This window comes from Colletotrichum navitas, assembly GCF_030913465.1.
Source record: "Colletotrichum navitas strain CBS 125086 chromosome Unknown LY79scaffold_86, whole genome shotgun sequence".
Lineage (NCBI taxonomy): Eukaryota > Fungi > Ascomycota > Sordariomycetes > Glomerellales > Glomerellaceae > Colletotrichum > Colletotrichum navitas.
In genome coordinates this window covers 132599-154346 of record NW_026850632.1, presented here as the reverse complement: position 1 = coordinate 154346, position 21748 = coordinate 132599, and the positions used below count along the sequence as shown (strand labels likewise).

The following is a 21748-nucleotide window of genomic DNA, read 5'->3' as shown; positions in this document are numbered from 1 at the left end:
TCCTGCAACAAGTCGGACCGCAATTTGGAACATTAATGCTGTGTTGTACGACGATCTTTGTCACCATCTTTCTGCCGGAGACAGCAGCGGAGAAGAAAATCAGATCCGGGAGAGCTGGAGAACCAGGGATATGGTCCTGGGATGGGGGGGACGAAGGATATCATGTTTGTTTGTGGTGAAGGCGATGCAGAAGACGGGGAGGAGTGTGTCGTGTGAGGTGCGCAGGGGAGACAAACAAGACTGTCACTGAGAGATGTCGGTACGTACCGAGTGATCAGACAAGCTGATATTGTCCCCCCCCTGTCAACCCGAGAGTACCGTGCACAATAACAGCAATAAAGCTCAGCAGACAGTGGATTTAGTGATAACATAACTATCTCTAGAGGCAAAAGGGATGGTCTTGGCCCATCCTGACCCGGAGCGCAGCGTAGGAAGCAGGGTGGGTTAGTACCATTCCAACCCTCCCCGGCGGAGCCGTTTTAGAATTAAAAAAATCTAAGAAAACTGGATTTGAACTGGATTTGAACCTGCAGCCTTTAGGATATGAGATTTATTGCTGTTATCGCTGGTATCGTGCACGGTACTCTCGGGTTGACAGGGGGGGGACAATATCAGCTTGTCTGTAGACTCGTACCTGCCGACCATGCTCCCTTGTCTTATCTGAGATAAGGCGCTGCTTACATAAACACCCAAGTCCGGACAACCTATCAGCTTCCATCTACCTGGGTAGGTACAGGAGGAAGGTGCCTACCTTGGTACCTATCTTATCGCCGTGCGCTAACTGTCCATGTAGATATACCTAGATCAGCATTCGACCCGCTGCAGTCTTGGTGTACAAGTACAAGATTACCTCTCCCCAGCAGTATCCACTACCTAATTGAAGCTTCCCATTGGTGCTCATTAGCTACATTTTCTTTTTCCACAGCTTCCAGGCCGAACCTCAGTCACTAAACTCATTGATTGCCATATCGTCGCGATACTTCGTCTTCGTCTCCTTGCGCCGCCGCCATATTTCGCAACTCCACCTGGTCTAACATCACGTCAACCCCCTCTTTCCTTGCCTTGCCTTCCCTTCGTTGCTCGTTGGCTCATCTTCTGACTCCCTTGCAACATGCGACGGTAGTTGAGGAGGCAGTTAAGTTCCTTTCTCAAAGATGCGAATCCCAGCAATCATGTCCTCCCCGAGGCTCTGGGGATTTCTCCTCTCGGCGCAGCCCCTCGGTCGACGACAGCTCTCAACTGTACCGCGGAAGACAGTCGCGCAGTTTTTGGACTGGAAACCCGAGACGGAAGTCAAGGATGTCGTCCTCAACGGATACGTCAGATCTGTCAGAAACATGAAGACAGAGCGCTTCGTCAACGTGGGCGATGGCTCCTCCCGGACGCCCATCCAGGCGCTGGTTCCGCGGAGCCATGACGAAAGGTGCGCTCATCTTGGCTCCAGTAGCTTGTATCTGTCCCGGAAAGTCGGCTTTGTTGACAGTCTTGCAGCGCAAACTTGCGAGTCGGCGCCGCAGTCCGCCTACGCGGGTCGTGGGTTCCCTCCAAGACGGAAGGCCAGAGTCACGAGTTGAAAGTCCATCAAGTCGAGATTCTCGGCCCCTCTGACGCCAAGGCGAGTTATCATCATTACTATTGTCCCTAACCTTCTCTCAAACTATGTGCTCTAACATGTCCCTCGAAATAGACGTTTCCCATCCAGAAGAAGTACCAGACGCCCGACTACCTCCGTACCATGCCGCACCTTCGACCCCGGATACCCTTGAACGCCGCCATCTTGCGTCTGAGATCGGAGGCCGTCGCCGCCCTGACTCAGTTCTTCGCCTCTCGGTCCTTTGTACAAACCCATCCGCCTATAATTACATCCTCAGACTGCGAAGGAGCAGGAGAGGTGTTCAATGTTACCACGGGCTGCGCCGAGACATCAGCAACCCCAGCGAGTAGCGGCAATGACAAGGCGCCAGGCAATCTGTTCTTCCGTTCCCCCAAGTATCTCACTGTCTCGTCGCAACTTCATCTCGAGGCTTTGGCACAGTCGCTGGGTGACGTGTGGACCCTGTCCCCGACTTTCCGGGCGGAACGGAGCGACACCTCGAGACATATGAGCGAGTTTTACATGTTGGAAGCCGAAATGAGCTTTGTTGACAGCATGGACCATATCATGGACCTTGTCGAGGACATGCTCCGCAGCTTGGCCACGGGTCTATACAAGACTCGGGCTGCACAGGAACTACGCCAACGGCGAGAGTCTGGCCAAACCCGTACAGCCGAAGACGACCTCGTGCCGATGGAGGAATTGGAGCGTCGATGGTTGGGGTTGATGCAGAACCCAACCTCCAAGTGGCCGCGCATCACCTACGCCGACGCCATCAAGATGCTTCAGGCAGAGCAAGGCCGGTTCGAGCACAAGCCTACATGGGAAGGTGGTTTACATTCAGAGCACGAAAAGTTCCTCGCCAAAACCCTTGGTGCCACCAACGACCCCGGCGCTTACTCTCCCGTCTTTGTCACTCACTACCCGAGGGAGATCAAAGCATTCTACATGCGAAGATCGGACCCTTCAGCTAGCATCTCTGAGAAGTCTGGTGATACGGTCGACTGTTTCGATCTGCTTGTACCTGACTTATGCGAGATTGCCGGTGGCTCCATGCGTGAACATCGTTTGGAATCCCTCTTGGAAACCATGCAAGCCCGCGGAATGGGCTCTCCATCCGTAGATGGACGTGGAAGCCATTCTGGTGGTGATCTGGACTGGTATGTCGACCTCCGCCGTTGGGGCTCCAACCCTCATGGTGGATTCGGCCTGGGCTTCGACAGACTGCTCAGCTACCTCGTGGGCGTTCCGAATGTGAGAGACGTCGTGGCCTTTCCACGCTGGTTTGGTCGATGCGACTGCTAAGTTCTACCGGATGAGAGGAGGTCCTCGGATAACTCGCTCACCGCTTGTGCCGTCTACCGACACTGGCCCTCGTTAAGCTTTGCCTACCTGGGATTCTGGAAATCGAGCCGGATGGAACACTCGCAGTCTACGTTACACGGCGATCGGCTCACTCGTCCTACCCAAGTGATCAAGTCGAACAAACAATCACCTCGTTCATGTGCGCTATGTGGCGACTATTCTTCCAGGTGGGCTGCCTCGGCCAGACGACCTGCCCCTCCCAAGTTTAATGTTTCATCCTCTGGTAGCATGCAGATCACAGGACGAGGAATTCACGGGGTAATCACGCGATGTTGTACGACGGACGGGAGCAGGCAACCAGTGTATTGGTACCAGCATGGCCTTAAGACGCCAAGAACACGACTGCATCCGACCGAATGGAGCCGACGATGGCCGCTCCCTCGACAGGGAGAAACCATTAGATATCACGCTTTGTATAGCGAAGTGCGGCAAGCAAGATGTTCATTGCTCCGGCCATTCACCCATACGCGTCGCCCTTCCCGTGCCGTGTGCGCTAAGGAACACATGTTCAATTTCAATGTCCTCAAGTTATGGGCTGACGTTCGTGTCACATACCACGGGCCAAGACTATGTATCAATATCTTGTACAATACTTTATCACGCGTCTCGATATCTTTCATTTATTGACCCACCTTGCCTCGTTGCCAAGACTGAGGGAATTGGTATTAGCCATCTCCATGACACGCTCGCGGTCTTTCCGTCAATAGATTATGCCTTTCGGGGGCTAGCGAAAGATGGTATCAGGGACAAATAACGCGCAGTACTAAACTGGGCGTCTCCTCGAGGGCCCGATGTCTTGAGATTCTAAGTCGTCCACGGCGATGAACATTCTGGCGATATACCTTACAACAAACGGTCTCGCTTGCTTCCACCACACCTTGCTTTGACAGCTTTACATGCTAACGAGTCAACATTAGCCAAGTAACGTACTGATGCGACAAACTGGTAGGATGTCTGACGACATCTGGCTGTTGGCATCATCGTCTTGTCGATCGCCTAGCCAGGCTGGCCCCGATGCTTGAAATGCCGTTGAAGAAGTTCCCAAACATGGGAATTGAAGCACAGCGAAAGGTCTACCTAGACGACGCCATATAATGGACGTTCAATGCTCGTAACGGCTTTGGATCATCCATCGCTAGCTATGGCTGGACAGAAGACTGGCCACTCTGCAATCATTCCACCATACGACCCGTGAATCTACGGCGGCCTTTCCCAAGACCGCATGGTTTCGTGGGTATCCGAAGAGGAGACAGGGCGATAGTATTCAACCATTTCCCAACCGAAGCATTACGAAGCAGTCGCCATGCGGCTGAGGACAATTAAACCGCTACCTTTTCTCGCCGTAGGCCTCGGTCCGGGTCCAGAGAGAGAAAAGGCAACGTCAGGCCATGGCCGTGTCAACAAACGCAGACCATCAGATCATTCCACGGTCTCCAGCCGAACCCAAATTGGCTGGTGTTCCAATGCGCATCCAGACCATGGCACAGAAACTGTGGTACAACGACAGCATGCCAGACGAGGTAGCCGGCGGGACTGTTGAGTACTCGGACAAGAAGACAGCCAGAGCGACCCCCACTATCTACGACGTTGTACTAATGTCAAGGGATGAGCTTCTCTTGGACCACAAGGTCTTCGTCCTCGTTATTTCCGTGCACGCCCGCCTTGGCAGTAGTGAGTTCCCGTTGGGACTGAGCGGCTTGTTAGGATTCGAACACGGGTCCGCCAAATCTGCCAAGCACCTTGGATCTTGCTTGGCAAAGGTTTTGAGCCAACGGCAGGCGTGCTTCTTGGGCTATATTACTATGTATATCCGTACCCGTAACAGGAAGAAGCAACAAGTTTGGTATAGTGGCACCCGCCCGAGCGGTGTGGGGAGGGGAACCTGGTTAGGGACAGGGCTCTCCAGCGATCAACGAAGATGGTGTCGCCATGTAGCAATGGTCAAGAAGAGAGTGAGCAGCATCGTGGAACAAGCAGCCATTGACGTAGTATCAGTATCGTCTCTTGACGGGTTCGCCCCCACCACGTCAAACAGTCAAGCCGTCAAGCCAGGGAGTATCTCCCGCTTAGACTTCGGGGGCCACGGGGATACTGCCTTTCTAGGAGCGGGAACATGAACAGGGAACCCGAACGCCGGTGGGGAGGGACACTCCCCCTCCCCTAGCACCCGAAGAGGACAGGAGATCCGCAAAAGCTTCGCTCGAAGTGGAGAGTCGGCGGAAAGCCTCGATTAACAAATCAGTCCAAGCGTTCCATGTTTGTGCGGCAGCTGTCTGTCCAGTTAGGGATAGCGAGATGGCCTTACTCACGGCATTTAGGTGCGGCGTCTTCTTTGGGACAGTTGACTGGAGCATATCGAACTCATCGACAAGCCCCCGATCCCACGGAAAAGGCCCACCGCCCGAAGTCCGGTGCTGCCCACAACCCGAGCGATTGTGGAGGAGGGGTTGTGGATTGAAGAAGAGGAGATTCATATGCTGAAGGCGGGTGACTGGCGCGGACAGGCTGGTTGGTTAGTGATGGTGAGGGATTATGCGAAGGGCCCTGGGCCAACGCTTTTCCTGGATTTGCCGATGAGCAGGCCACGCCATGATGCCAGCCACGATGGCGCTATCGATGGCGCTCCGCCGCTGGAGACTAGCGCAGAAACCTCCAACCTTTGCTGATTGCTAAAGTGTTCTTTCTCGGAGGAGGGCCGCGCGTCGGCGAACCAAGTGGAAGAGAGCATCGTCTTGGATAGAACGAACACACACACACACACATACACACCCCTCCCCCTCTCCCTGGGTCCGTTGGTTCCACCCATCGTACTCATCAAGACACAGGTACCCGATGGCTTTTCTACCGCAGCGGACGAAGCACTCGTTTTCGTACGCAAGGCAGGGGGGGATGACAGAGTCACAGAATAGAGGGTGGGGCGTGGTGGGCGCATCGAACGAATGAAGGCCGAGATGGCGTGGTGCTGCTATCGAGCATCGAATTAAGCTTAAGCACACCCTCGGGATCTTTGTGGGAAACGGGCCAAGAGCAGCAGCCCATGATGGGTGCTGACTTGCGCCGAATCACGGCCTGTGCGTGGCTTTTTCTCCTCGTAGCCAGGGAGGCATGGCGCGAATCATAACCTCATCCAACTCGTTGCAACGGACATGCCGTATTAGAAGGAGTTCAATCAATAATCAGAGGTCACAGGGTGTAGTGTCAGGGTGGTATGCTAAGCAGACGTCCAGGTTTCCATATCTGATCACATGCGGATTCTGGAAAGCCTGCCATCAAAACAACACAAGACAGTTTCATCCAGTCGTTCAGAAGCTTGGGCGGCATCCATGTCCTAACAACCAAGAGTGACATCGGCCACGCGACGAGGAAGAGATGGGGGAAAAGCCCACTAACAGGCTAAGGGGAACTTGTCCTCTACCATAAGACGACATAGTACGACGATGGTTCGAGGACAAGACTTGTGCTAACATGGAAAAGAGGGTGTGTGTATGGGAAGACCCCGTGAACGCCGGCTGGGACACCGGCGCCGAGTCAAAATGTCGACCCCCCTCGGCAAGCAGGCCATGACACCCCTGATGCTTTTTATTTACTTTTTTTACCCCTTTGGGGTTCTCACCAGCCCGATAAGGTGCATACACATCGGATGGCCTTGGGGGTCATGGGGACCGATTTCGCTTATTGTGGAAATCTGTATTTCTCATCTTCCGCTTTGAGTCACCATCTCCGCTCACCGAGCTACGAGCCCGAAAAGGAGCTGTTGGATTCATGCCCAGCAGCACTGCCTCAATGACAGGTGCATAAATCCGGTGGCCACCTAGACTGAAATAGCCTAGGTCTCTTTCATAGTTTGTATGGGGTGGGCCAAACCGGTGTACCGGGTCTTCTTGGGCGCCCCCGTTGGTCATGGGGGGTGGCCGACATAGCCGGGCGACCGTCCGATAATGGTGACCTTGACCGGCACCGTCTCTTGTGCCGTTTGAGCGGAAACCATTCAATGTCATTCATCACCGCCCCGCCCCGCTTCGGACACTCATCCTGGGCTACGCGCCCGTTCGAGGTCTGAGCAAGCAGGGCTGAAAGGAACTTTCGTTGGGCTGGGTGACGGATCCTGCAGTTGGCGCTTCCACGCCGCAATTTCCATGGTTATGGAACGCCGCCAGGCACCAGTCAAGCTTCCGCTTGGCTAGACTAGTCAAAGTCAACCAACAGTGCGGATATCGTCAAGGAGGGGGGGGCATCCGAGCTAGCATAGGCAGCAACCAGGAAGAGGCTTCCCAGCATCAAGAACCCACCCATGTCTCGTTTCCAGGTTTCCCGCCTTTCGATGTAAGAAACGAGGCGGCAGCCCGCGAGACGGGAGATTGCGGGACAGCCTGAGAGGACGGAATAGAGTTGAGAAGCGCGAGGTTATTGCTCGACAGCTTGTCGTGTCGAGGTTGCCGCTAATGCACTCCACGCAAGGGTCCAGACACGCCCGCATCTCTCGCGATCCCGTCGAGCGCTTCATACTCCGCCACCGTAGGGTCGGGAAGGCCTGCAGCGCCTCGAAGGCGTCTTCTGCCAGTGGTTTCGAGGGCAACAAGGACAAGGCAGCCGTCTGCGCATATCTCATCTACCTGGGGAGGCGATGATGCTGCGAGTGCTGCTGTGACTGTGCTGCCGCTGCTCAGGCAGCATACAGTTCTTCCCCATGCCAAAGGCAGGCAGAGATAACGTCTCACGTCACGGCATGGTAAGGATTGCTCCCATGGGGAGGGATGCCCCACCGCCGCCTACCGAGCCAGCCAGGCCGTTGTCGCTCGCGTCACCCGGTGTGTGACATCTATCTTGCATGATTGACAGCCTAAGCCTGGCCAGGACCGTCGTCGACATACCTCGCGCTCACGCGGCCTCCCCTCCCTCAAGCGAGGTGCGGCCCCGCGAACCCAGCAGACGGGTTCCGGCTAAAGTGGTCGGGAATCCGATGCCATCTCGCTTATGAGTTCCAGCTGGGTGTTGTCCTCACCTGGTGACCGCCCCCGCCCCCCCTCGACGCGAACAGGCTTAGCACGAGGACCCTGGACTCGTTCATATGCGACCAACGGATTCGAACCCTCCCTCCATCTCTCTCGGGAGGAGTAGATGCACACGAGCTAGCGCATTCTGGAAAATGGCTTGGCGCCAGAGCCCACCAGGTGCTCAGCCAGTAATCGACTGCGTGAACTGGTCGAGCCCTATTACACCGTCGGTATGCGGCCGTCGACGAGCAAATCGAGTTATCTGACGCTTCCCACGCGACGCACTAGCGAATGGCTTCGAAGCCGCCAATGAGCTGACCTCTCTCCTGACCTGGCTCGGAACGGCTAGATGCCTCAGCTCGGCTGCCATGCTGAGAATCCGGGAGGCTGGGTGCAAACTCCTGAACTCTTGCATGTCCTACCTCGAGTTTGCTTACCCCTGTGAGCCTGTTTGGCGGGTGAAATGAAGGTTATTAGATATCTCGGTCCTCGAAACGTCGGCCCGTCTTCGCAGCAAACAGCGCCGCGCCTCGGCTGATTCGACCGGCGAGGCGCCAAGGAAGAAAGCATGGACAGATGCACAAACGGGACGGAATTAGTCAAAGCCTCGGTGCTACGCCGTACAGCTAGAGAGCGTCTGGCCGAGATTAGCACGAGAGTCTCTCCCGCGGTTCTGGAATCACGCCATGTTATTCGCACCATCTCCCCCTTTTTCTCCTCCCCAACACCCGTCACCCGTGCTCCCGCGGACGTTCGCCCGGGATGGCAAACAGAGACGGACACACTCTCGCGGCCCAGAGATGACGACCTGATGGGGATGGGAGAACCAGGTTTGGCGTCCCGGTGGCGGTGTCGACGACGTTGACTCCAAGACGGGAGGCGCCTACCCTCCACGGCCGGCCGACTCGGACGAACAAGGCCGTCGAGGGGCAATCGCGCGCCGACGGCGGCAGTGCGGGTTTTCCGAGTAGGTGGGGGCTCGGTCCCAGCAAAACGGCTGGACGGTGACAATCTCAAGAGACTCTCGGCGACCAAACGGATCATCAAACGTAACTTGACGTTCGGGCGCCACAAAGTAAACAGATAAAGAAGAAGCAGAGAGGCACCCGTGCCCAGTCCCGGCTTTGCTCATCTCCACAGTCGCCATCTTGACGATGCAAACAAGCTCCGGGCTAAGTAAGACACTATACGGGGACTATGCTATCTACAGTAGGGTACAATAAGTCATAGTACACCTCACAGTGTGTTACCTTAACTACACTAGAAAGAATACACAATATCTCTATATATTAGGTGTAAAACTAAATAACAAAAATTATATATAGATACCTTAGTATAATAGCTATACTATACTACTTCTAGAAAGAATTTTACTTACATAGTAGTAGAAATATAAAATCTATATATTAGTAAGTCTAGGTGTTTTACTTTATAAGCCTACTATGTTTAAAATAGAAGGAATACTGTATAACTTTTTTAACTTTACTACTTTATTACACTAGTATAATAAAAGTCTATCTCGAGGCTATACAGAGATTTACTTAAGCTATTTACTAAGTATATTCTCTTAATTTTAGAGTATCTAATTAGCTTAATATTACTTGTTATAAAGTAATAGAATAGGTGTATACTGTATGCATGTACTATGATTTCTGGCACCCCACTGTACGTACGTGTGGCCCCGATACCCCCCCCCCCCCCCCCCCCGACAGCAAGTAAAGAAATGACAAACGACGAACCCATGTGAGCTGCGCGCCATTTAGCGTCATGACTAAGACCGTCATATCGAAAGCGGCGTCTCCAGTTGGTTGGTTTTGCTTGATTTCATCCAGATGAAGGGGGGGTAGGAATCAGCAGTTGATAATACATGGTAGACCACTGTCTGGTCTGGGATCCTATTCATGGCTTCAATGCGCGAGGGAATTAAAATAAAAGGTGTATAGCACGGACAGAAACCCCGGACGACGTTAATCTTTAACTTTCCTTCCGAAGCCCCCTTCCCCCCCAACCGTCTCGTCTCTTCGGCCTTCCCTTCTTACACTTACTTTTAGAGTTAGGGTTTGGGCTGTCACGGCACATCCGTTTATGCGCACCGAGTCATGGGGACGTAGGGCGGCGGGTACGAGCTCTGACGCCGTGCACTGTAATATACTTCTTTGTACAGGCATACGTAGTTGGGCTTTGGTACATTACATGGTGTAGAGGCTTGTGGAACCTTGAGCTGGCGCATCACGGTTGGTTCTGTAAGCGGCCAGGCGTGAAGTCTCTCGGCCGGTTGTGAATGAGCCGGCGATGGAGAGGGGATCGACCTGGGCTGTTTCTTGTTCTTTTTTCAGGTTTCGGCCGCTCGGCTTGGAGCAGCGTAGAGAGAGAGAGAGAGAGAGAGAGAGAGAGAGAGAGAGAGAGAGAGAGAGAGAGAGGAAGGGAGGGGTTTAGGCAGGGCGTGTGTACTATGAATTGGTGGCTTTCCATATACCCCTGCCGTTTCTGTTTTCTTACCGTTATTCCGATCTTTGTTACTATTTACTTTGTTATTTACTTGGGAATATGCGCCCTGGTGGAGTTGGGAGTCTTGGCCCCGCGGTTTTGCGATGTGTCACCTGGCTGTCGGAGTTGACGGGTGTGCGTTCAAGGTTTTTTGTTTTTATTTTATACCTCATCGGCCTTGCTCGGCGGGGTCACTGACGGTCATCCGTCGGGAGGAGAGGCTTCATCGGGCTGCAGGTTTACGACAACCCAGAGCCAGGATAGGCCGCTGAGCCTATGGCCGTGGAGCAATATGCTCACAACCTAGAGGTCGGGAGAAGCCGTGCTGCGAAGCGTGTCTACAAGAATACGGATACTTCGTACACGTAGTCTGGGTATACATTCGCTCGGATGGCAGAGTTTGCCTCCCCTCCCCCCTTCGTGCAGGATCGAATCCACTTCCAAGTAGTTTGGAATGCCCTTTGTAGACAACGACGACCATGGAAACATGTCAGACTTGGCAAAAGTTGGAGCCTGTGGCCATTGACTAAACTAGTATGTGTGGAACCTCGAACATGGGATGGCGGGAAGGTTCGGTAATATCGTAAGCAACGCCGTATGTTTGGTAAGAAATCCTGGCTTGCTTGCTGGCTGGCTGACCTTGCTCGGGCTGACGCTGCCGTCATCTTTTGGATCTTGCGGCACGGGCGGGCACAGTCATCGTCTCGGGCGTCAGAGAGCCGACTTGGAAAGGAGAGCCAAGCCGTGGCGGCCCTTGCTTGGCCCGAGGGGGCAATGTTTGTACGGACAGCCCTGTCGGTTCGTTCATTCGGGTTATTTTTCTTTGAAGCGTCGCGCCGCAACACCTCTCTTGGCTTTTCCCATCTCATCGCCTTCGCGGGAACCCTCTTCCCAGGAGGAGACGGGGGTGGCCTCCTGACTCGAGCCCGTCGTCGAAACCGGCAGCAAACGGAACGCAACGCGGCGATCGACGTAACAATGCATAGTCTAGTATAGTAGTGAAGGCCTCTGGGACAGGCTCCGACTCTCTCGCTGGGGTTTGTCTTGGCCCGAGATTCGTTCGTTCGTTCAATAGGCGAGGAGGAGTACGGAGGTCCCGAGGTGCCACCCACCCGCGCCCCTCCGCCTGCACTACAACGGAGGCATCTCAGTTTAGACTTTGTAGAACCTTGCAAGGAAGATGCAAAGAGGGAAGAATCCAGATATCGCGCTCGGGAAAGGGCCACAATCCATCTTTTCCTTGCCGAGAGAGAAGCACCTGCAAAACCCTACAGACAAGCTTTCCGGCCATCGGCCGCACGAGATGGGATAATCCCGTCGAGCAGAACGCGCCCGCACGAGGTTCACGGTCACCAGGGATGGTGGGGGGAGGGGAGCAAGGGGAAAGTTTAATCTCGCGATCTCGACAATAAGCTTTTCTCCCACAGAGTTCGGGAATGACGCCGGTACGCACACAGCTCACGGCGGGAGCATGGTCGGGGGCTTGAGCAACAACAAATCACCGAAAAGTCCGTCTGATCAGCCATCTTACTTTTTTTTTTTCTTCCTTTCGGACAGATGCGAAAGCCAGTTACTATAGGCCACATATTATAGAAGTATGCCTATAGGCTTTTCTCTCTTCATTTAGGCTTCAATGGGCAATACTCTATCTGGTGCAGCGGAGAACCTTGGGAGTGAGAGAGACATTTGGAGGCTGTACCGTCTCGCTCCTTGGAAAACGCCTCTTGGGATGAAGTGTGTGATAGTAGCAGTCATGGGCACCACACCTAGTCAGTATTTGACAAGCAAAGCAACGGGCATCAGACCGTCGACTTGGTTTTTGTTTCTTGTCTTGTTCTTTTTACTTTCTTTCTTTCTTTCTTTCTTTCTTTTCTTCTTCTTCTTCTTCTTCTTCTTCTTTCTTCTTGCTTCCGTTTGCCACCATCGAGGCTCGTGTCTCCCTTCCAGAATCGTATTTCGGACACCAACGGGCCCATGAGTCCGACTGGCTCCACAACGCCGAGGATGATTAATATTACATACTTTTTAGTTTAACTGCGCTAACCTTTTGAATGTTGGAGGAGGCTTACATGGGCTAGTTAGTGTGTGATACGGTATATCCTCTGCCAGGGGGCGTGGGCGCAGACACGATGTACCTCTTCTTGTGTAAGAATCTTCTTACTAGGAACACCCCTCCCCATCCCTTCCCGACAGCGCTCAACAGGCCAGGAGGAACATCAACAGATGCCGGAGGAGCTGGGAGGTATGCCAAGACCACCAAGACGGCGCTAGAGAAAGTGGCTGACAACGCTTAAATTCATGCTTAAAACTGCTCACGGTGCAGTGATGGCGGCGAGCTGCTTGGCCCTTAGCAGGTTTGGCAGAAGAAGCAGGCCGCCCTCCTCTCGGCGGCGCAGGCCAAGAAAAAAGGACTCCCTTCGGTGGTTTGGCGAAAGCTCAACATCTTTGGTCCCCGTTCAGCAGAAACCTGAACGCCAGTCTGCGACTCTGCCAATCATGAACCGGCAGAAGATGAGGGCGAGGAGTAAGAGGGCGGCCGCCGCTCGGCGGCGCTATTCGAGCGGGCCACACACACACACACACACACACACACACACACACACCCGTTTGCCTCAGACCCGGCTTGTCTTTGCCTAATCTTGGATCGTGACTGGACGCAGAAGATGTGTTAGCGTCTCGTGCCCCCCCCCCCCCCCCCTTGTCTTCTTCTCCCGGTAAGTATACCAAAGAGCGAAGGTGGCCCTCGGTTGATTGCCGGTTATGCTCTGTCTATCCGTATGTACGGAGTACATCGCAACACCTCAGCACACACGGGCGGCCCCGCTCTGCCAGACTTGCTTCTTCCTCGCGTGCGGCCTTTTGCCGGCGTTTGCGACAACTACATTGTTGCGAGCCCGTCGTCGACCGAGGATGTCCAAGTCACCCAGAGAGATGGTGGCCTGTGGACATATTGCTTCCCCTCCCCACTCCCATGTACCTGTATGTGCACTCCGAAGGATGACACGAACGGCCCCCCAAAACATATGCCACGGAATGCCCAGTGGCGCTAACCTCACCTTGGCGGGCCGCTCGTCAGCTCCTCCCCCCCCCCCCCCCCCAAAGCTTGCTCCTGGTGAGCGCACATGTCGCTGCCGCATGTGCCAAGGCCTACGATATCAGTTCGCTCGTCACAAGGGAAAGCACCTTCCGGAAGATCACCGCCAAGCTCAGAAGTCGCAGCTCGGTCGGGCAGGCCAAGAGGGGAAGAGGTGAACAGGCGTCCATCCCCTTGTCTTGTACGGATGATACGGTGTCCGTTCAATCCGCAGACCGGTGACCGACGATCAGGCTGTTACCGGCTTTCCTCGTTTCTCTGCTTCCGCTCCCCCCCGTCCCCTTTGGCAAGAAAGTAATGGAGACACAAGGGCCATTGGGGGGGGGGGTTGTTTTGTAGTTATAGCGGGTGCCCCGACGTACTGGCGCGGCATTTACCCAGCATATAGCTCTGCAACATGGGGAAGGGGACCGGGTTAGTCGCTGCCAAGGGATCGTCCTGGTTCCCCCCTACAATGGGTATTGATGATTTCTATTTCATCTATTTAGCTCGGCCGGGCTCGAGTTTAATAAACCCCATTCACACCAAACACTCGCTTTCCAGATGAACTAGCTGCGGCAGCCAATGGTCGATGATCGGATAAGGGGCGAGAGACAGACAGACAGATAGGCGGCTCGGATGACGACGGGGCTGGGCTCTATCCATCAGCATTCCTCCTGGGCTGGGGCTGGCTGACCCGGCTGACCGTCGGCGCAGCGCCGCGTGCCTCATTACCCGACTACCACTGCTCGCGCGTGCCACCCAGTAGTAGCCTACAGGGCTGATGGTTCTGCAAATAAGCATTTCTGCCCTCCCCTCCCTTTACTAGGCAGCATATGATTTGTGCAGGAGGACTACCGGTATTTGGTATTGACTGCCGGTAAGCCGAGGAGGAGCATGAAGGTGTCGAAGACCGGCCAATGGGGTGGACAAAGTAGATTTGGAGGGGTTCTCGCCCCCGAAGTGCGCGTGCTTAGGGTCGTCGGGGACTTTCCTTTGCACCATTCGGCCGCCTCGCCGCAGGCCCAATCCGAATAGATGTGGTTTGGCTGCGAAGAAACCTAGACCAGGCTGGCGGAGTGCAGATGCATGATTCTAGCCAAGATGGAAGAGGGACGAGGGCGACGATGACGACGACGACGACAACGACGACGATGACGACGACGACAACAAAAACGACGATTGCGTGTCCTTCCGTGCTGCCCAGCACCACTCTGACCACCACGCGCGTCGTTCAATGATTGTCTCTGGGCCTTCCTTGAAATTGCATAGGCGGTCGTGGTCGTCTGCCGGCTGCTCGGCGCGCTAGCAATTGGTCCGAAAGGGAGACAGACCTTGGGAGACGTCCAATAGACCTTAAGAGTCTATTGAAACCTTAAGAGACCTTGGGAAGGCGGGAGGAGGCGTGACCGCTGTTGGTACTAGGTGGTGCGCCTCCTGTGAGCCGTAGAGCCGTTCGTCCGATTCGACCTTAGGGAACTATGACTGGGAGCAAGGGAGCAGGGATGGGGAGAGGGATACGGGTTATGGGGGGGGGGGGGGGGGGGTAGGGACACGCTCTGGGCTAACCTTAATGGTGTTTGTTGGTACATGGCGCCAGGCGCGGACGCAGATTGTGACAAACCTTGGGAACGATACACCTTAATTTGCCAACGAGCAGCATTTACCCGTGGTGCTGCGAATGCTCGGCACATTGCAATGCGTACGGGCGAGCAGCCCGGGGGCCGGCCATCACCACACATGGACATCAACCGGGGGACCTTGAGGCCATCTCGAGCGAGATTGACGAAGTCGGGTCCTGGAAATGGGATGGTAGTTGCGTGCGCCTGGCGGCAATACACCCTCCGACCTGTTCACATGGGTGCCAAACTGCCCGATTCGCCGGACCAAAGTCCACACTGCGCATATCCGTATCCGTTTGCGTACGGAGCATCCGTACCATGGAAAGCATTGCACGACCAGCAGGAGATTCTGCTGGTCGATTGGTTCGCGAGCAACCAAGCACGTTGTGCGCGTCCCGTTCTCGCATCGTCACCATTGCAAATACAACCCAGGATAACCACCCCCCCCCGGCCGCCCGTGATTGATGGCCTCTTCGCTGAAGCTTGATTCTGCTGGGCGGGTCTCTCTGGGATTTGTCCAACCCAAACGAAACTTGCCATGATTTGCGGCAAGCGTCTCACGAGAACCAGCTGTTAGCACCCCCTCCTTAGCGTAGCTAAAGGGAGAAACAAAGAGAAGGACACTGCGTATCACAAATGTTACGAGGCCGTGACAGGACGGTCCTTGGAATTTTTAAGATTTTCGTTCAAAAAAAAATCCTCTTTTTCAAAACGAACAACTCTGTGCATGTCAAAACTCGTCGAGGCTCTGCCTTTCCAGCTGGAAAAGGGCACCGGCCGGTTTGGGACATTTCGAGATTGCCCAAGCGAGGTTTGTGACTGGGAGTGTCACCGGCCGTGGCCCCCTTTGAAATGATACGGTGCGACGGGTAATATTGCTGAGACTTGACATTTCTTGGCCTTGGGCTCTTTGTGCGCTTGGCCGCCTCAGGAGAACCCCCCCCCCCAGTCGTTGGTTCGACCTCGACAGGGAGCCGAAAACACCGGGGATGACCCCTTGATGAAGGCCAATTAAGCTCAAGGACAGCAATTTAAAGTCAAAGATGACAGCTACAAGAGATAGAGGGAGAGGGGAGGGAGTATGAGGTGATATCTCGGATAAAACGGGAGACGTTGGGTTTGAGGGATGCCTGCTTTGGATTTCCCGGGGGGGGGCTTCCGGAGTGCACGGCACTGCAATACGACGCTGCGAGCAGTTCTTCGGCGTCCCAGATGGCGATCGCCAACGGAGACTCGTAACGCCGTGAAGCAAACTACAGTCCGTGTGTAGTGGTGATGACGGCGATACTGTGTGTGCGTATGTATGTATCCCGCGTGCGTACGCAGACGGCTACGTTGCCGCGTCTCTCCGCAACGAGATGAGATTATGCTCGTAATTTACCCACCATTACGTTGCACCTTGCCGGCTTCCGTATGCTGTACGAGGGATGCTCCTAGGCTTTGAGGCTTGTGTGCACGCTTTCACAAGCTACGGTGCGGTCGGGCGTACGAAGTGTCTGGGTCGGACGTACTCTAGCTGCCAGCGAATGTGCCAAAAGGTTAAAATCAACCGAAACCTTACGTATCACGGGAAAGGAAGGGGGGGGGGGACCAAGTAAGGAGCTAGGAGCCGGGCGATGTACTCTGTAGGTGGATGACAAGCAATCCGAGGCCGGCCCTGAGTGGCAGAAAGAGAGGCAGGTTGTCCTAAAGAGGAGAATGATTGGGAGGGTTTCAGCCTCGGCCGCCGAGCGTACCAACGGCGTCCCACGATCGTGCACACCGTCTTGTGCTGCCGCGCTGGTGCGTTCTAGGTGTGCGTGCCCGTCGTGCCAGGCGATGCCGGCGTGTTTGCGTTGCAGGTGTCAGCCGGGCTGTCTCGCGCATCATCTCTTGCGCCCTTGGGAACGGCGGACCGTGGACGGTGTGACGGCAACCTTTGAGGGGGGGCTCGTGGATGATGATTGACGGGATACGGATATACGGCGCCGGACTCGGGAGGGCGGTGTAGGCTAGCTGACTGACTGGCCTGGCACATGGTACGGACAATGTGCCGTCTCGCGGGCTGGCGTCCATTTTTGCGGCTTGAGAGTAGCATCCGGGGGGGAGCGTCTCGTCTCGTCTTTTCTACATGAAGCATTGGGCCTTTGGTGACATAGATGATCCAGCCTCAGGCTTGGCGGCGAAGAGTAGCATCCCGTCCCGTTCGCTGAAGTGCTGCCGTAAACGTGAGCCGGGCGCCGCCCACGACGTTTGCAAAGGCGTCGGATGCCAGGAGAAGGCCTCGGCGCTCGTCGATGACAGTCTAAGACTGATCGCTGGTCAACTGGCGCATGACGTGGCCGTTCCCGGATACTCGTCCAGGCGCAGGCTGACGACAACGGGAGGCCGAGGCGGTAACTTGTTGGGCGCAACCACCCGTTCGCCGGATCATCGTTATCACTACCATCATCGTCTTACCATGTTTGTCCGTCCCATTCAACTGAACATGAGACGGGGAATGGTTGCCGGGAGTCACAGACATTACGCAGTTGTAGCCATATTTGGGGACAGGGCAGGGGATGGGACGAAGTAATGGACATGCCCAAACAAGTACGCCGCACGCGAGAGGGATAGCCGTTGAGTAACACGGGTCCGTTTGGCGCTCACTCTGTTTTAGAACACGTTGGGTCGGACCACCCGGGGGCGCTTCTCGAACTCCAGGCGATCCCAATTCATTTGGGGTTTCTAACCATTTCGTCGTTCCCAAGCTTACACAAAACAAGGATGGCAGAGTCTGCCGTGCTGATCGGCAGCTATTCATGCGAGATCTGCAATCGGACTTTGGGGGAAAGAAAGGCCGTCTGAGCGACATCACCCAACCACCGGGGAATTATCTGCCACAAGACAACAAAGACATGGCGTGTTTCCCCCCCGTTCTCATCCTGTACAATCGCTTTCAAACGTGGGGAAGGATTTTTCTTTTTCTTCTCGAATAGGCTGCCTTCAGAACGAGTGCCGTTTCTTCCAGCCGCGCGGTTGAGAGGTAGGTGAGCCCGTCGATATACCATTACACATTTACACCTTTGGACCATTACAACGTCGTACTACAATACCATGCGACGACATGGCCCTTGCGCTGCACTGCACACAAAGCCACCGTTGAGGTCACCACCGTACAGTGGGGTATCAAAGGTCTCAAGCCACCCTGTAGTATGCCACTTTAAATCCCTTTAGTGGATTATAGTGGATTATAATGGATTATAGTAGAGAATACAGTAAGGCTGATTCGATCTTTTTTTATTTTCTTTTTTTTTACTTCCTATTTACTCTATATTACACTATTACTTTAAGTTAAAAGTTAAAATGAAACCCATAATAGTGTATATGAAGAAGTTATAAAACCATAAAAGTTAGAAAACTATACTTATATATTTAAGTTAGTAAGTTATTTTAAGTGTAAAACTGTAAGTTTAGTGGATTTAAGGTGGCAAACTATTGGGTGGCTTGAGACTTTTGAAACCCCACTGTATATGGCACTATATGCGATATGTAATAACGTACATGCATAGCGAGTCGCCCATCATAGCAAGTCGCGTACTTCCTTGTTGTATCTTAAAGGGTACTTTTTCAACTATTTTTTAAAAATCCAAATCTTGCTTAAAGTAGATACAACTTTTTACATAGATACCAATAAGAGTTAGAAAGTAATAAACGATATCCTAGAGATTATTGTTCTACCCTAACCCTGTACGGATACTTTAACCCTAACTGTAACAGGCCGCTGACAGTGACGCTCCTGCCAAGAGACCTTCTAGCCTAACCTATTAGGCCAAAAGATCCGCCAATGCTGACACTCTTACCAGCACTGCTGTCAACACTGCCTTATAAGGCATAGAGCCCTCTAGACCCTAGGCCCTAGAGGTACTGTCTATAACACTAACCCTTATCGGTAGGGAGCAATAAGGAACAATGAGGAAAAGTCAGGGTTGAGGTAAGACGGTCATTTCAAGAATATTATTTCTTAAAGTCTAAATCTTATCGTTATATAATAAAGAAAACTAGACCTTTTTTAGTTATAGGTTTGTTTTTAAATAAATAGTTTAAAAAGGGTGGTTTTCTATGCGATAAGGAAGTGCGCGACTCGCTATGCATGTACGTTACACCTTTTGTGACTGAATGGAGACCAGTCCCCATATCGAACGCAACGCCCAGGGAGTGAACTGCTGCATTCAAGACCTATTTCCCCTCCGGTTGTGACTTGCCTGCTGCAATTTAGGGTTTAGCTTTTGCTTTGACAGGTCGGCCTTAAAACACAGCCTCAGCCACGTCCCGGTAGGGTGGAGGGGCACGCGCAGTACGGGCCCGCAGAAATAAGAGCAGAATGGGCTTACGCTTGGACGACGGTCATTGGCGAGAGATAGATACTATACCAATAGTAGCAAGCTACGTATGGAGGCGGGTCGGCGGGGGCGGTGTTCTGCTGAATCAGGGCCGCGACACGGGGTTGGTTTATAGTACATGATTGGCAACCATCCATCGTTAACGTTATGGGGAACGCCGTTCGGCCAGGGCAGAGGCGTGCCCTGTCGGTGATGATGTCGACGGTGGGCCGGCCGAGAGCGAGAACGAGGGAGTGGGTGGTGCCGCTGTATAGTGGAGGCCCGTTCGCCAAGACGACCGGCAATGAATCAAGACAAGTGAGGCGGTGTTCTAGTGAGGTTTATTATCCTTCGCCTGTCAATATTGATGTCCACCCTGGACCCCATCGGATTGAAAACAGTATAGGAGGGATTCGAGAAGCGGAGAGGGGGATTTTCAATGTCAGTGTCATTACGAGCTCCAAAACGGGGTGGATGGAGGCATCCCGGGGCTGCGCTTCGCTTGAACTGCGAGAGGGAAACCGAAGTCGGGAACCGGACGGCTGGATGGCGGCGGTTCCGTTCATCCAGATGCTCCGCGGCCCGGATGCCCACGGGCACTGCTGTTTGTCTGATGTCTGGTGGTGTCACTCACTGGCGGTGGGCAGAAGTTTGTCACGGTCATGAGAGGCGAACGGCATGACAGACTGGTGTATCCTCCCCCCAACCCCACGCTTTTCTCCATGTCTCCACCGCCGCCTATCGTTGGACCGTGAGGGATGCAAAAATGAGTCAGAGGAGAAGCGGGACAGCTGATAGAGTGTCTCGACGCTGGCGCGCCTAGTTACGGCTGGCCGGCGTGCCCCCAGGTCAGCGTCATAGCCGATCGACGCGGCGGCGGCGCCGTCGTCGTGGGGATCTCTTGCCCGATCCATAGCATTGGTGATCTTCTTCTTTTTGCAAACGATTCGAATTAACGAACATGAACCCTCTGGTGGTAGTGCGCGCACACCGAGAGGTGACGGCCCCCACCCGCCAATGAGGGCAAAATGGTGACGCATGGGAAACTCTCTTTTACTTGATTATGCGCTGCCCACTTGGCTTTGCCGCATACGAACTAGTCGACTCGATGGACTAGGATTGTAGTAAGGTCAGGTTTGCGCGGGTATGCAAAGGACACGTTTTCTCCCTCACCCTTGTTGTCCACCTTGAATAGAGCGCCTCGATGTGAGCACCTATTATGTATTTTGACACGGCTCTTGCCTAGTTGCCTCGAGTTGAGAGCAGGTGACTGGAGAGGGGGGGCACCGGACTTGGCGAAGGCCAGGGCCTTGGTCGCGCACCCTTCTTATTTGGGTTGACGCCTGTCGTCCTCCTAGCGCGAACCCGGAGAAGTTGTACAAGTGTGTGATGCATACGGTTCCTAAGAAGGAAAGCTGGGTATTGGCAAGTCCTGGGGGAGGGAGAGCGACAGGGAGGGCCATAAGGAACCCTTTGGCGCGCATCACGAGCTGCAGACTTGTCGGTTATGGCGAGGTTGGAAGGGATCCAAGGTCTAGGCACTCTGTAGGGAATGCCGGAAGTTGGAGCTTTTGATTCATTCGGAATTTCCGTGTGAGCAGAATAATGTGCTCGTTTAATGGCGCTGGGGGGGGGGGGGGGGGTCTAGCGATGGTATAATTCCGACCGTCGCTATTTTTACTTTGACAAACGGACAGACAGACATAGTGAGACAAGTGTGCACAGCCAGCGGCGGGATTGAGCCTCTCTATCGCTGAAATGAATCATGTGGTTCTCGTCTCGCGCGCCTGCGTAATAAGGTTTTGACGCCCGATTTATCTGAACCCCTCCCCCCCCCCCAATAACGAGCGATTCCACGAGAATTCGACAGAGATGAGCGTGTATTGCGGAACCAAGAATACGGAGAGGCGGGGCGCACCGGGACCCCGAAAGAAGCACTAAATTAACGTTGGTTTGACTTGAACTAAACCAGATGGCTTGGTGGTGCGGCGCCTGTGCAAGGTCAAGGGCGGTTTTGGTTGAGGAATGTCTTATGACCAGGAATTGCCTGTCTGGAATGTGGTCGTCGTCAGCTTGAAGGCGAGCCCTCTCTACGTCTGGTCAGCGTAGGTGGTTGTGTTTTGTCTTGGATTTTTTCTTTTCTTTCATAGCTCTGGTTCTGGTTCTTCGGTTGCGGTTATGGTTAATCCCATGTCTCTGCTAGACGTGGTGGGTGGATTGGCGATGAAGGGGGAGGTCTTGGAGGTGCAACGATCGCCCGGGAGATACGTCGG

General features: G+C 54.0%; 3 protein-coding genes across 3 annotated transcripts; all 3 read left to right on the top strand.

The window, feature by feature from the left end:
* The first annotated feature begins 946 nt into the window (after positions 1-946).
* On the top strand, positions 947-3087 carry LY79DRAFT_399295 (asparaginyl-tRNA synthetase). Its single transcript, XM_060553007.1, has 3 exons — positions 947-1423; positions 1492-1615; positions 1688-3087. Exons 1-3 carry the CDS (start codon positions 1155-1157, stop codon positions 2897-2899), a joined length of 1605 nt encoding a protein of 534 aa, XP_060409366.1. The 5' UTR covers positions 947-1154; the 3' UTR covers positions 2900-3087.
* A 1260-nt stretch (positions 3088-4347) lies between these two features.
* On the top strand, positions 4348-4632 carry LY79DRAFT_470496 (uncharacterized protein; the record flags this gene model as incomplete). The annotated part of the gene is made up of 1 exon (XM_060553207.1): positions 4348-4632. A coding segment is annotated over one exon (285 nt), but the record flags the coding sequence as incomplete, so codon positions are not given.
* Positions 4633-13521: 8889 nt separating this feature from the next.
* On the top strand, positions 13522-14019 carry LY79DRAFT_567924 (uncharacterized protein). The gene has a single exon (XM_060558932.1). The coding sequence runs from the start codon at positions 13563-13565 to the stop codon at positions 13830-13832; it is 270 nt and encodes an 89-aa protein (XP_060409364.1). The 5' UTR covers positions 13522-13562; the 3' UTR covers positions 13833-14019.
* The last annotated feature ends 7729 nt before the right edge of the window (positions 14020-21748 follow it).

Coding starts and splice junctions, on each gene's coding strand:
- LY79DRAFT_399295 (XM_060553007.1), top strand. CDS start 1,155: ATGCGAATCCCAGCAATCATGTCCTCCCCGAGGCTCTGGGGATTTCTC. Junction 1,424..1,491: donor CCGCGGAGCCATGACGAAAG/GTGCGCTCATCT, acceptor ACAGTCTTGCAG/CGCAAACTTGCGAGTCGGCG. Junction 1,616..1,687: donor TCGGCCCCTCTGACGCCAAG/GCGAGTTATCAT, acceptor CCCTCGAAATAG/ACGTTTCCCATCCAGAAGAA.
- LY79DRAFT_567924 (XM_060558932.1), top strand. CDS start 13,563: ATGTCGCTGCCGCATGTGCCAAGGCCTACGATATCAGTTCGCTCGTCA.